The 12365-nt window shown below is 41.5% G+C and overlaps 1 protein-coding gene across 1 annotated transcript in view; it reads left to right on the top strand.

The window, feature by feature from the left end:
* Nucleotides 1-12365, top strand: part of SQOR (sulfide quinone oxidoreductase) — a 60769-nt gene that overhangs the window by 27447 nt on the left and 20957 nt on the right. Inside the window, exon 2 of the mRNA XM_003420152.4 lies at nt 11575-11825. Coding sequence (XP_003420200.1) covers nt 11592-11825 — 234 coding nt within the window. The 5' untranslated portion in view covers nt 11575-11591. The remainder of the gene's footprint in view (nt 1-11574; nt 11826-12365) is intronic.

The following is a 12365-nucleotide window of genomic DNA, read 5'->3' as shown; positions in this document are numbered from 1 at the left end:
CATATGGAAGGTGTATGATTACATTTCTTAGCCCCTCTTTATTATTCTAACGTTGTCTTCTTTTATATAATAACATCGCTGTTACCCTGGTTTAAGCTTTTTTTTTTATAATCTTGCTTTGTTTTTTTTTGGTTTCCCTGTCTGGGTTGACTTCTGTTTGCTCTGCCCAGTGTTCTAGTCTTGGGTTGATACCTGATATTATTGATTTTCTAACCAAAGAACTCCCTTTAGTATTTCTCGTAGTTTTGGTTTGATTTTTATGAATTCCCTAAACTTGTGTTTATCTGGAAACGTCTTAATTTCACCTTCATATTTAAGACATAGTTTTGATGGATATATGATTCTTGTCAGGCAATTTTTTTTCCTTCAATTTTTTAAATATGTCATCCCATTGCCTTCTTGCCTGCATGGTTTCTGCCGAGTAGTCCGAGTTTATTCTCATTGGCTCTCGTTTGTAGGTAACTTTTCATTTGTCCCTCGCTGCTCTTATAATTCTCTCTTTATCTTTGGTTTTGACAAGTTTGATTATAATATGTGTTGGTGACTTTCTTTTAGATCTACCTTATGTGGATTTCAATGAGCATCTTGGATGGATATCTTCTCATCTTTCATGATATCAGGGAAGTTTTCTGCCAACAAATCTTCAATAATTCTCTCTTTATTTTCTGTTATCCCTCCCTGTTCTGGTACTCCAATCACTTGTAGGTTATTTCGCTTTATAGAGTCCCACATGATTCTTAAGTTTTCTTCATTTTTAAAAATTCTTTTATCTGATTTTTCTTCAAATATATTAGTGCCAAGTGATTTATCTTTGAGTTCAGAAATTCTAGCTTCTACTTGCTTAATTCTGCTCCTCTGACTTTCTATTGAGTTGTCTACTTCTGTAATTTTATTGTTAATCTTCTGAATTTCTGATTGCTGCCTGCCTGTGGATTTTTCCAGCTTATTAAACTTTTCATTATGTTCCTGAATAATCTTTCTAATTTCTTCAATTGCTTTATCTCTGTGTTCCTTGGCTTGTTCTGCTTATTGCCTCATTTCCTTCCTGATGTCTTGAAGGGTTCTGTATATTAAACTTTTGTATTCTTCATCTGGTAATTCCAGGAATGCACTTTCATCTAGAAGATCCCTGGATTGTTTTTTTTTTTTTTTGAGAGCCTGTTGAGGTGATCATGGTTTTTTTCTTTATGTGGCTTGATATTGCCTGTTGTCTCCAAGCGATCTGTAAGTTATTGTATTTAGTGTATGCTTGCTTATTGTGTTGTAGCTGCTTGCTTTTTTTTGTTTTGGTATACCCCTGTGGGTTGCTTGAGTGAGCTAGCTTGATTATTTTTGCCTTTGGAGCTCTGACATCCTGTTCCCAGATGGCTAGAGCTGTTATTCAGGTATATCAGTCTAGGAGTCTATTCAGTTTTCTTGTATGAATTCATCTCAGGTTTCTAGGTAGCTAATCATCAAGTATGTGGTATAGGCTCTCTCCTACAGTCTCAGAGGGGCATGTGTGATTGGCGTATATACCGATATCTGATTGTAGCAGGGGGTCACACTCTGAACAAGGCAGGGGACTGAGAACGGACTCCTGAGTGTCTCTGAGTATAGTGCGTCCCTGTTCCCTAGAGTGTGCAGGTGAATGGGTTCTGCAGATTCACCATGGGGACCCAAAGTTTTTGGTTGTAAGGACTGGGAGGTACCAGTTATCTTTGGCCCCTGTCGTGGATGGCTGGGTGACCTGAGTGGAGCTACCAGTCCTTAGGTCTCTGATGTGGGTAGGTGAGGACCTTGTTTAATAGGCAAAGCAATGTCAAACATCAAACACCCACCTCTCCACTGCACAATTGAAATCGTTGGCGTCTGCCAACAAGGGCCTATTCTTCCGAAATAGGCCCACACAGGTCCATGCAGAAGGGAAAGGTGCTCAACGTCCATGGACGGTTTATGCCTGGACAGAAGCTGCTTCTGGCCGGAGCTCCCCAGTTAGTGGAGCTAGCAAATTATCTTTTCCCCCAAATGCAAATTTTTTCCTTCCCCAAGGCCAGGAGGATGGCTCTAGGTGCCTATCTCAGGCCCAGGGAATTCAGCAGCTGAAGCCGATTTGTGGGCGGAGGGGGGTGGTGCATTAAAATATACGCAAGTGCTTAGCTTTTGCTGAGAGCGCCGTTCTCCTCAGGTTCTGGAGGTTTGATTAGGCTGTGTGGCTGGCTGCTTCTCCCTGAGGAAACTGCAGCTGAATGCTAGTAACAGCCTGCTGCAGCTGCTACCACCGCTCCAGGAACGATGCCTGAGGGTGCCCTGTGATTCAGGTCCGGTAACTCCTCTCCACTTCTGAATGGTCTCTTCCTCCCCCTGCCCCTGAGTTCGTTTTCTAAGCTTGCTTTTGAAGCTCAGGGCGCCCAGTGTGTCACAAATAGACTTGTTTCACTTTTTTTTTGGGTCTTTGTTGTAAAGAGGGCTCGCCAGAAGCGAGTGTCTATTCCACCATCTTGGCTCTGCTCCCTCGGTGGATTTTGTTTTAAAGTCTATTTTATCTGAGATTACTGTTGCTGCTCCTGCTCTTTTTTTGGTAGCTGTTTGCTTGCTGTATTTTTTTTCCATGCTCTGATTTTTCATAAATTTACGTCTTTGTTTATAAGGTGTGTCTCTTGTAGAGAGCATATTGATGGATCCTGTTTTTTTTTTTTTTAATCCATTCTGTCAGTCTGTGTCTCTTTATGGATGCATTTAGGCCATTTACATTCAGTGTAATTATTGATAAGTGTGAGCTTATTTCTGTCATTGTATAGTGTTTTTTTTTGTGGTGCTGACATTTTATTTGTTCCTCTTACTCTGCTGTGCTGAATTCCTTTTGTTTGTGGATTTTTTAAAATTTCTTTTATTTTTGTGTTTACTGAGACTCTACATTTTTCTTTTAATAAGTAGGTTTGTTAACTTCCTTTGTGGTTACTTTGAAATTTACCCTTATCATCCTAGGTTTGAACCAGTCTATTATTGCTTGGTATCATCTTGATTTCCTCTCCATTAGAAAGTTCTATACCGACACAGTTTATTTCCTCTTTTATTGTTCTGTCGTTGCCATTTACAGATTAACCTCTCTGGTTCTCTGTCGTAATATTTTTGGTTTTGGATAGTCCTTGAGAGTTCATTTCCTAGGTTCATGTCTGGCTGGTTCAATCTTGCATCCTAGATTCAGGCTGTGGTGTAATGTTGTTTGTCCTCAGACCAAAGGACTCCCTTTAATAATTCTCTTAAGTTTGGTTTGTCTTTTACATATTCCCTTAATTTCTGTTTATCTGGGAATGCCCTAATTTCACCATCATATTTGAACGAGAGTTTTGCAGGATATATTATTCTTGGTTGGCAATTTTTTTTTTCACGGTTTTATATATGTCATCCCATTGTCTTCTTGCCTGCATGGTTTCTGCCAAGTAGTCAGAGTTTAGTCTTATTGTTTCTCCTCTGTATGTGACTTTTTGTTTTTCTTGAGCTGCTCTTAGGATTGTCTCTTTGTATTTGATTTTAGCAAGTGTGATTATGATATGTCTTGGTGCTTTTGTTTTGGGGTCTGTCCTATACGGGGTTTGTTGAGCTTCTTGGATGGTTAGCTTTTCACCTTTCATGATATTAAGGAAGTTTTCTGTCAGCAGTTCTTCAATGATCCCCCCTGCATATTCTGTTTTCTTCCCCTGTTCTGGAATTTCGATCACTTGCAAATTTTTGCTTTTGATTCTATCCCACATAATTATCAGACTTTCTTCATTTTTCTTCGTTATTTTTTCTCATTTTTCCTCAGAGTAGTATCCAAGTGTTTGTCTTCAACTTTGCTTATCCTGCCTTCCATCATTTTAGACCTGCTCCTCAGCCCTTCTATGACACTGCCCATTTCTGAAATCTTGTTGTTTATCTTTTGGATTTCTAGTTGTTGTTTTTGTATGAATTCTAGTTGTGAATTAATTTTGGCATTTTGTTCCTGTATTATTTTCCTGAATTCTTCCGTTTTTTGGTCTGTATTTTCCATGAATTTGCCTGCCTTTTCCATAAATTTGTCTATGTTTTTGTCATTTTTGCCTACTTTTTGCTTCAACTCTTTGATAGATCTGAATATTAGGGATTTGAATCCCCTATCAAGTAGTTCTAGTGCCTTTTCTTTGTGGAAAGTCACCTGGTGCTTTATTTTGGATGCCTAGTGGAACCATCCTGTCCTGTTTTTTTTTTTTTTTTTAATGTTTTGGTATGGTCTGCTGTCTTTGGGACATTCAGTAGTTATTTTATTTGTTGATTGTTGATTTTTTTTTTTTTTTGTCCTGCTTCTTTGTTTAATTTGGCTGTGTCTGAGCAGGCGGGCTATATGTTCTTTGTTGTTTGCTCATCTGTGGGCACAATACTTTTCACTTCCTTGTCCAGTGGGCAGGGCCAGTTGCTCAGCTATGGTGCAGCAGGGCAGGTCCAGCTGAAGGGGAAGGGCTGGGATAGGTTGTTTTTGGCATGTACTAGGGCCAACAGGGTGGGCTGGGAATCGGTGCAGGGCAGGTTCCAGTAGGCTGTGCCTGTGCTGCTTGGAGGTGAGATGTTCAGTGCATGGTGCAGAAGGTGTGTGGGGCCACTTGGCTGTGCCCTGTCCAAGCAGAGAGGCCATCATGAGATCTGGATCTGGGAGAAGTTAAGCCTGGGAGCTTCCCCACCTCTGAATCTTTAGCTCCTGATAATGTTTCTGCTGCTGCTGCAAATGGCATTCAGAAAAATTTGCTCTATGCAGAAAGAACTCATCCTAGCTATGGCCCTGCTCCTAACTCATTGTGTGACCTCACCTCTCTGAGCCTCAGTTTCCCCTTTTATAAAGTTGTAATAGTACCTCAAGTGTGGGCTCAAGTGTGAGCACTGTGAATTGTCTGTTTTCTTCATTGGTTTTGTAAGTGTTCTACAAAAATGATCTGTTGAAGGTTGGCCCTGTGGTTATGGTTATTGTTGTAGGCTTGAGATAAAACAACTATGAACCCTACAAAAAAGACTGACAGTCTCCTTAAAAACAAAATTGCTGAAATGTTGATGATAAGCCTTGCTGGCTTGGTAGACATTTAAGAATGTCCTGACTAACCCTGCTTATTCCCTTGCTTAGGGGTGAGCTCTTTTTGAACTCAGCCAGGTGTCATAGCTGCTCACAACCCATTGCGTGGCATGTCACATGACATGAGATCACGGAGCTTTTGACATGGTGATCTGCACTGTTTGTCCAGGGAGGGCCTGCTGTGGAAAGGTGGACTCCTGAGACTTGTTTAGACCAGGGCCTGGAACCAGTGGCCAGCGATGTAAATAGGGGATGCTCAAGAGGCTGTCTTATCTCTCGACAATCAACAGTGATTTTTACTTCACCAGTTAGGTCAAAGATATACAAAAGCATTTATTTTGATTTTTTGAAGGAGGTATTCAATTGATGTAGGATTAAAATCATGACATTACTTAATTGTAAAATGTATTGTGCGTGCCACTTGTGAAATGAAAATTAAATTTGCCTTATTTATTGATTTTTTTGAAAGTGTGTGTGTGTTCCACCTTGTAAAAATGTAGAGAGAAAGTGGCTACATTCTTCTGTACCATTGGTAAAACCAAAAAACCAAACCCATTGCCATGGAGTGGATTCCAACTCATAGCAAACCTATAGGACAGAGTAGAACTGCCCCATAGGGTTTCCAAGGCAGTAATCTTTACGAGAGCAGACTGCCACATCTTTCTTCCATGGAGTGGCTGGTGGGTTCAAACCACCAATTTTTCAGTTAGCAGTTGAGCACTTAACCAGTGCACCATCAGAGCTCCTGTATCATTGGTAGTTAATTCTTATTTCCTAACCTCACAAGTACATACATTTAAGGCTAACTTCTGAGGAGACTAAGAAGTCATATTAAACTCAAGTTTTTTAGTTATTTTGTTGACAGAAGTTTTCTGCAACTTCAAGTTTGGCTTTTTCTTTCTTTTTTTTTGGCCTTTTGGCTTCTGTTGTTAAGATTGTGTGACCGTTGCTTGCCTCAATTGTCTATTGTTTAGTTGTTGAGGTAGACTTGGCTTAGATCAGGAATTCCCGTTGGTTCCTAAGTGAAGTATTAAAAATAATGGCTATGCATTGTTGCCCTGGGTTGTTTCTAGTCTTTGGTGTTGTATCATGCTCTGCTTTCTACACAAACTGCCTTAGATTACGGCTCTGGCCTTTCTGATCTGGGAGTTTAGGTAATGTTATACTGTTAGACTAAGAAAATTATCAAGATTTTCAGGTGGCAAAGGGCCAGGGATTTGGAAACTTGGGATATTTCCTTTAATACATTCTTCTGTAGTTTTGAAATTGTTTATAGCTCAAAAGTGAAATTTGATTGCAAAAGCGTGGGCATTCTGGTGGTAGCTGTTATTAATGAAGTTAATAAAACTGGTTCAGAGGACTTTGTGTTTATAAATGTGAAATCCAGCAATGGGTTATGGATAACTGCTGAAATAAAACAGAACCTAGCCTTCATGGCTGAGTGAGAAAAATATTTGCATAACATCTTCCTCTTTCAAGAGGAAGAACCATGGGGTGTTAGGCTGGAAGGGAGCTAGAAGGTCAAATAACCTCAGATAGTGTTATGAATTGAATTGTGTCCCCCTAAAATGTGTGTCAACTTTGCTAGGTCATGATTCCCAGGGTTGTATGGTTGTCCTCCATTTTGTGATCTGATGTAATTATCCTATGTTGTAAAGCCTATCCTCTATGATATTAATGAGACAGGATTAAAGGCAGTTATGTTAATAAGGCAGGACACAATCTACAGGATTAGGTATCTTCAGTCAGTCTCTTTTAAGATATAAAAGAGAGAAATGAGCAGAGAGACGGGGGACCTCATACCACCAAGCAAGAAGTGCCAGGAGCAGAGCGCATCCTTTGGACCTGGGGTCCCTATGCTGAGAAGCTCCTAGACCAGGGGAAGATTGACGACAAGGACATTCTCCCAGAGCTGATAGAGAGAGAAAGGCTTCCTCTGGATCTGGAGCCCTGAGTTTGGACTTTAGCCTCCTAAACCATGAGAGAATAAATTTCTGCTTGTTAAAGCCAACCGCTTGTGGTATTTCTGTTATAGCAGCACTAGATAACTAAGACCAGTGGGGTAGCTGGAAACCAGAAACTTAGCCAGGCCACCTCCTAGCTAGATCAACCCCCCCTCCCCCCCAAAAAAACCTGTTGCTGTTGAGTCTATTCTGACTCGTAGCAGCCCTTGTAGGACAAAGTAGAACTGCCTCACAGGGTTTCCAAGGAGCACCTGGTGGATTTGAACTGCCGAACTTTTGGTTAGCTGCTGTAGCTCTTAACCACTGTGCTACCAGGGTTGCCACCTCCCAGATAGGTGGTCTTTTTTTTTTTTTTTTTTAAACTCTTTCCATTGGCTAATGGGGCTAAGACATAGATGTCTGGGCCATGAGAAAATAGTTTCCCTTTTCTGGAAAGTGAGGGGTTTTGCTGTGATTCTGTCATTTTGAGGACACCTAGAAAGAAAGGCAGGATTCACCATATAATTTCTTCTTCCTTCTGAACCAAACAGGAACACCCTACTTGCTGATTACTTCCACTCATCAACCTTAAAAAAAAAAAAATCAAATCGAGTAATTAAAACATATTAAAATGTAGAGCTCATTAAAGAAAACTTGGGAAAAGCTAAGAAATACAAAGAAGAAGAAAATATCAATCATAGCCAGTACCATAAAAAAATGGCTTCTGTATTCTGGGAAGTGTGGGTTTTTTTTTTGCATTTAACATTTTTCTCATCAGCATTTTTGTTGTTGTTGATACATAGTTCTTTAAAGATCCTAGATAGCAAAGCAGAGTGGTTTAAGGCTGAGGCTCTGGCATCAAAGCGCCTGGGTTCAGATCACAGCCCACTGCTTACAGGCTGGACAACCTAAACAGAGTAACTGCTCCGGCTTCAATTTTAACATCTGTAAAATGGGTATGATAATGGTGGCCAATTCAAGTTAAATGCTTATTTATGTGATTACTTAATATGCTTTAGTTATTATAATTAAAATAAATAGTTTATAAGTATAAGATTAATATATGTACGAGGGTAAGTCAAAAAGTATTGCTACAAAATCATAGAAACTTTTATTAAACAAAAATATCAAAACGTGAAACTATTGTTTCCCGACATATCTAGGTCTCTACACTTCTGAAGGCCGTGTTTCCCTCTCTCTAGCCCTTCCCTGAAGAATTCTGCACTCTTTGATTTACACCACGTCAAAATGGCAGTTCTGGCATCCTTGAGGGACTCAAATTGTGTTTCTTTTAGATGTTCTTTGAGTTTTGGGAACAAAAAGAGTCTGAAGGGACAATATGAGGGCTGTAGGGTAAATGGGGTAAGGTTTTGCAATAAAATTCTTGTAGGACAGCCCTTGCTACCCTCAAAGAATGACCAGGTGCGTTGTTGTGATGGAAAAAAATTCCTCAGTGCAAATTTCCTGGCCTTTTTCTCACCAATGCAGTTTTCAATTTTCTTCAAACTTCTTCATAAATAAACCCCCAAGGTCGTCCTGTGCCCTTCAAGAAAACTTATCAAGATTATCCTTTTGGGGTCCCAAAAAACAGTCACCATGACCTTCTCAGCGGTCTTCCCTCCCTTGGCTCATCTTTGAGGTCTTTCCCACCTTCCTTAAAACACTTGATTCATTTAAAAACTGTTGTATCATGTGGGGCAGCATTCCCATAAACTTGTTGCAAAGCTTCAATGATTTGGGAAGATGTCCACTTGAGTTTTGTTAAAAATTTTGATTTTAGCCCTGACCTTAAAATTGTTTTTTTTGTGGCACAAAAAGTATTCTTTTTTTGGAAGACAATGAGACTAAAACAAGTGTACTACTGCGAGGACTTGTCTGCAGCCAGCCACTGATTGCAGAGGCGTGTTTGAACACGTTTTGTTTGAGATAAACCTGTGCATGTATGAACTGGAGCCGTTGTAGCAATGCTTTTTGACTTACCCTTGTATATGATAGAAACTTTTATAAAATGCAGAAAAGCAGAAGAAATCAAAACCACCCATTTTTCTACAACCCAGAGGAAACCACTCACACAGTGGTGACTTTGGCTATCTTGTTTTTTCTATGTATTTTCTTTTGCGTAGTTGAGATCATATTGTATTTTCAATTTATATCCTGATCATAACATAAGCATTTCATATGCTGTTTGGAAATATAATTTTAAAAGGCAACACAAGTCATCGCGTATAACTATATTTTACTTAATCTTAATCTTGCCTACCCTTCCCCCAACCATATTAAATTGAAATAATCATAGATGACTCTTGGCTTAATCAGTCACAGACCAGTGCCTTCCCTGATCTGTGCACAGCCTAGAGTGTTTTTTTTCTGTCCCCAGAATGTAATCAGGTCCAACCTACAAACTAGTTAATTGAGGATGGACCATATCATGAATACGTGTGAGAAGCATCTTTGCGATAGGTTTTTCCCCCTTCTTCTTCAATCTTACAGGTTATTTCCTTAGACTAGATTCCCGGAAATGGAAATGCAGGGTCGAAGGATGATAAATGTCGTTTTCTAAAGGTCTATACTAATTCTAAATTGGCAGCAATAATGTATGAGCCTCCCCCCTTTACTGTGGGCCTCCAAGGCCCCTTGTCCAGCTATGTGTTGCTTCTCAGATCTGAAATGTTGGGGACATTTTCAGGGGTGCCAAAACTCTGGAATAGAGTTAATCTTAATTAAAACAAACACCCTGGCCCCTTCTTCCCACTCCCACCCCTCTCGCTTCCTCTTCCCCAGGGTCCTTCCTTTCACAGCCCTTTCTCCCTTCCCACCTTTCTCTAATTCCCTCATGGAGCAGTCCTCTTCTCTAATAAGTGGGGAAATGATATAATTAGATCATTTCCATGGAGAAGTTAGCCACCTTAGCAGTTGAAAGCCTTACTCCCCAGCTGGCTATTTGCATTTTAATAAGGAGTTCTTGGAGCAGTATTTCACCCAAAGGACTGAAGGTGATGGCGGAATTTGGAGCACTATAATGTACAGAGAGGGAGATACTTGAAGTCTGGGCCTTCCAGTTATACTAAGTAGATGACGTCCTAGATGTAAGGCCAGTTCTATGGACAGGGTGAAGCAAAAACCGGCCTTTGAGAAGCTGTAATTTCCTCACTGCTAAAAGTAGAAACGTTTTTCCTGAAGGTAAAGGACATCTCTTGGAGGAGCTATTAAGGAGAGATTGCTTACTGAATTGGATATAATGAAAGGCTGGTCAGCAGCGTGTGCAGATATGGCACATAATATATAATTTTATGATCGCAGGCAGGGTTCCTTTTATGATTTTTTTATCATCTAGTTGAAATTGCTAAAGGCGTGGAGGGCCTTTGCTTGCGTTTCTGCATGCAGTGGTTTGATTAAATCGCATGTCCCTGGCACAGAACCAGGAGGCCTCTAAGAGGGACTGAGGCCTTGGTGTGAAATCAGTTCAGAAGGTAGGTCCTGAACAGTGGGTTTCTTGCTGGACTGCTCCTGTTCCTGCAAGGTCTCAGGTACCCTTTGTGGTCAGAATTATACAGTCTCTATCTGTGGACTCATTAGTCAATTCTGATGGACTGAAAAGGCAAAGACAGGGTTGAGGAGTATGCCAGAGAGGGGAATGGGTGGCTGCTGGATATACCAGATGATGCCCTAGATTTTATGGGTGGGCAGGCATGGCTACAGACTATAAGGAAGATCTTAAAGGGTGGGGGATACCTGGTTCAGACAACATCCTAAACCAAAAACAAACAAGCAAGCCCCCGCCTCCAACCCCAAACCTGTTGCCGTCAAGTCAATTCCCATGTGTTACAGAGTAGAACTGCTCCATAGAACCGTAATCTGTACGGAAGCAGATCAACTAGGCTTTTTTCTTCCATGATGCTGCTGGGTGAGTTTGAACTGCCAACTTTTAGGTTAGTAGTTGAGCACAAACCATTTCTGCCATCCAGGGACCTATAACAGCATTGGAACCGCCTCAAAAAACCCAAGCCCATTGCTGTCAAGTCTGACTCATAGGGTTTCAAGGCTGCGATCCTTACAGAAGCAGACTGCCACATCTTTCTTCTGGTGGGTTTGAACTGCTGGCCTTTCATTTAGCAGCTGAGCACTTTAACCACTGTGCCACCATGGCTCCTTTGTATTAGCAGCCAAGGTAGCTTAAGGAATCCTGATGGTGCAGTGGTTAAGAAATTGGCTGCTAATCAGAAGGTCGGCAGTTCGAATCCACCAGCTGCTCCTTGGAAACCCTATGGGGAAGTTCTACTCTGTCCTGCAGGGTCCCTATGAGTGGGAAACACTCGATGGCAATGAGTTTTAGATAGCTTAAAAGGAGGGGGAAGGGGAGAAATGGAAATTTTAGTCAAAATTGTTAGCTATTAATTGAGCTCTCTCAGGAGACCTTGGGAACATAGCCAAAGGGGAAAATGGTCTCAAGAGGAGATTGAGGGCAGCTGGAGCTGGGCGGATCTCGACCTCCACTTCCTTCCTGAAAGAAAACGCTCTGGTGCCATAGTGGTCCGTTCCTTAGCACTCAAAACCTTGTCTATTCCCTTCTAGCCTGACCTACCCTAAAGATGACCCTGCTGGTCCCTGTGGTGTCCAGCCCCCGTACCCGGCTCTTTGCCTGTTTCCTCAGGCTGGGCACCCAACAGGCTGGCCCACTTCAGCTGCACACAGGAGCCAGCTGCGCAGCCAAGAACCACTATGAGGTGCTGGTGCTGGGTGGGGGAAGTGGTGGCATCACCATGGCTGCCCGCATGAAGAGGAAAGTAGGTGCAGACAATGTGGCCATCGTTGAGCCCAGTGAGGTAAGTCTCCCTTGTTGAGGGCCTGAGTGTGTACATGCATGTGAGTGTGTTAGGGAGGGGGTGGGATATCTTCCAGAGCTTCTCCTTCTAGGCATAAGAAGCAGCATGTCCAAAAGGATTGGGAGAGAGTAGAGGGAGGCAGGGAGGGAGGACAGCTTTTTTGGCTTTCTGTGTTCCCTTCCCACCCCTAGTCTCTTGTCCAGAAGAAAATCAATGGCCATTGTACTTTCTTATCTCTGTTCCTGCCTGGAGGAACTTGAAATTGCACTACCCCCCATCTCCTCATCCTTCTCCAGGCAGAATCAGAGATAACCTCTTGAGAGGAGTCAGTGGATTTGAGAAATTTAAGTGCAAGTGACAGGGGTCAGGGAAGATGGAGCAAGGGAGAGAACAAATTCTAAGGCAGAAAAAGGTAGCAGACACTAGAAGGGAAGACTAAGTTGGGAAGTGTTTATAAGGCACTATTTCATGAGAAGCATTTTAAGATTGTCCAAAATCTTCAGAAAAATATTCAGGATTTTGGTGCCATGCCTGTTTCCC

This window comes from Loxodonta africana, chromosome 10, assembly GCF_030014295.1.
Source record: "Loxodonta africana isolate mLoxAfr1 chromosome 10, mLoxAfr1.hap2, whole genome shotgun sequence".
NCBI classification, from domain to species: domain Eukaryota; kingdom Metazoa; phylum Chordata; class Mammalia; order Proboscidea; family Elephantidae; genus Loxodonta; species Loxodonta africana.
This window is presented reverse-complemented; position numbering and strand designations above follow the sequence as displayed.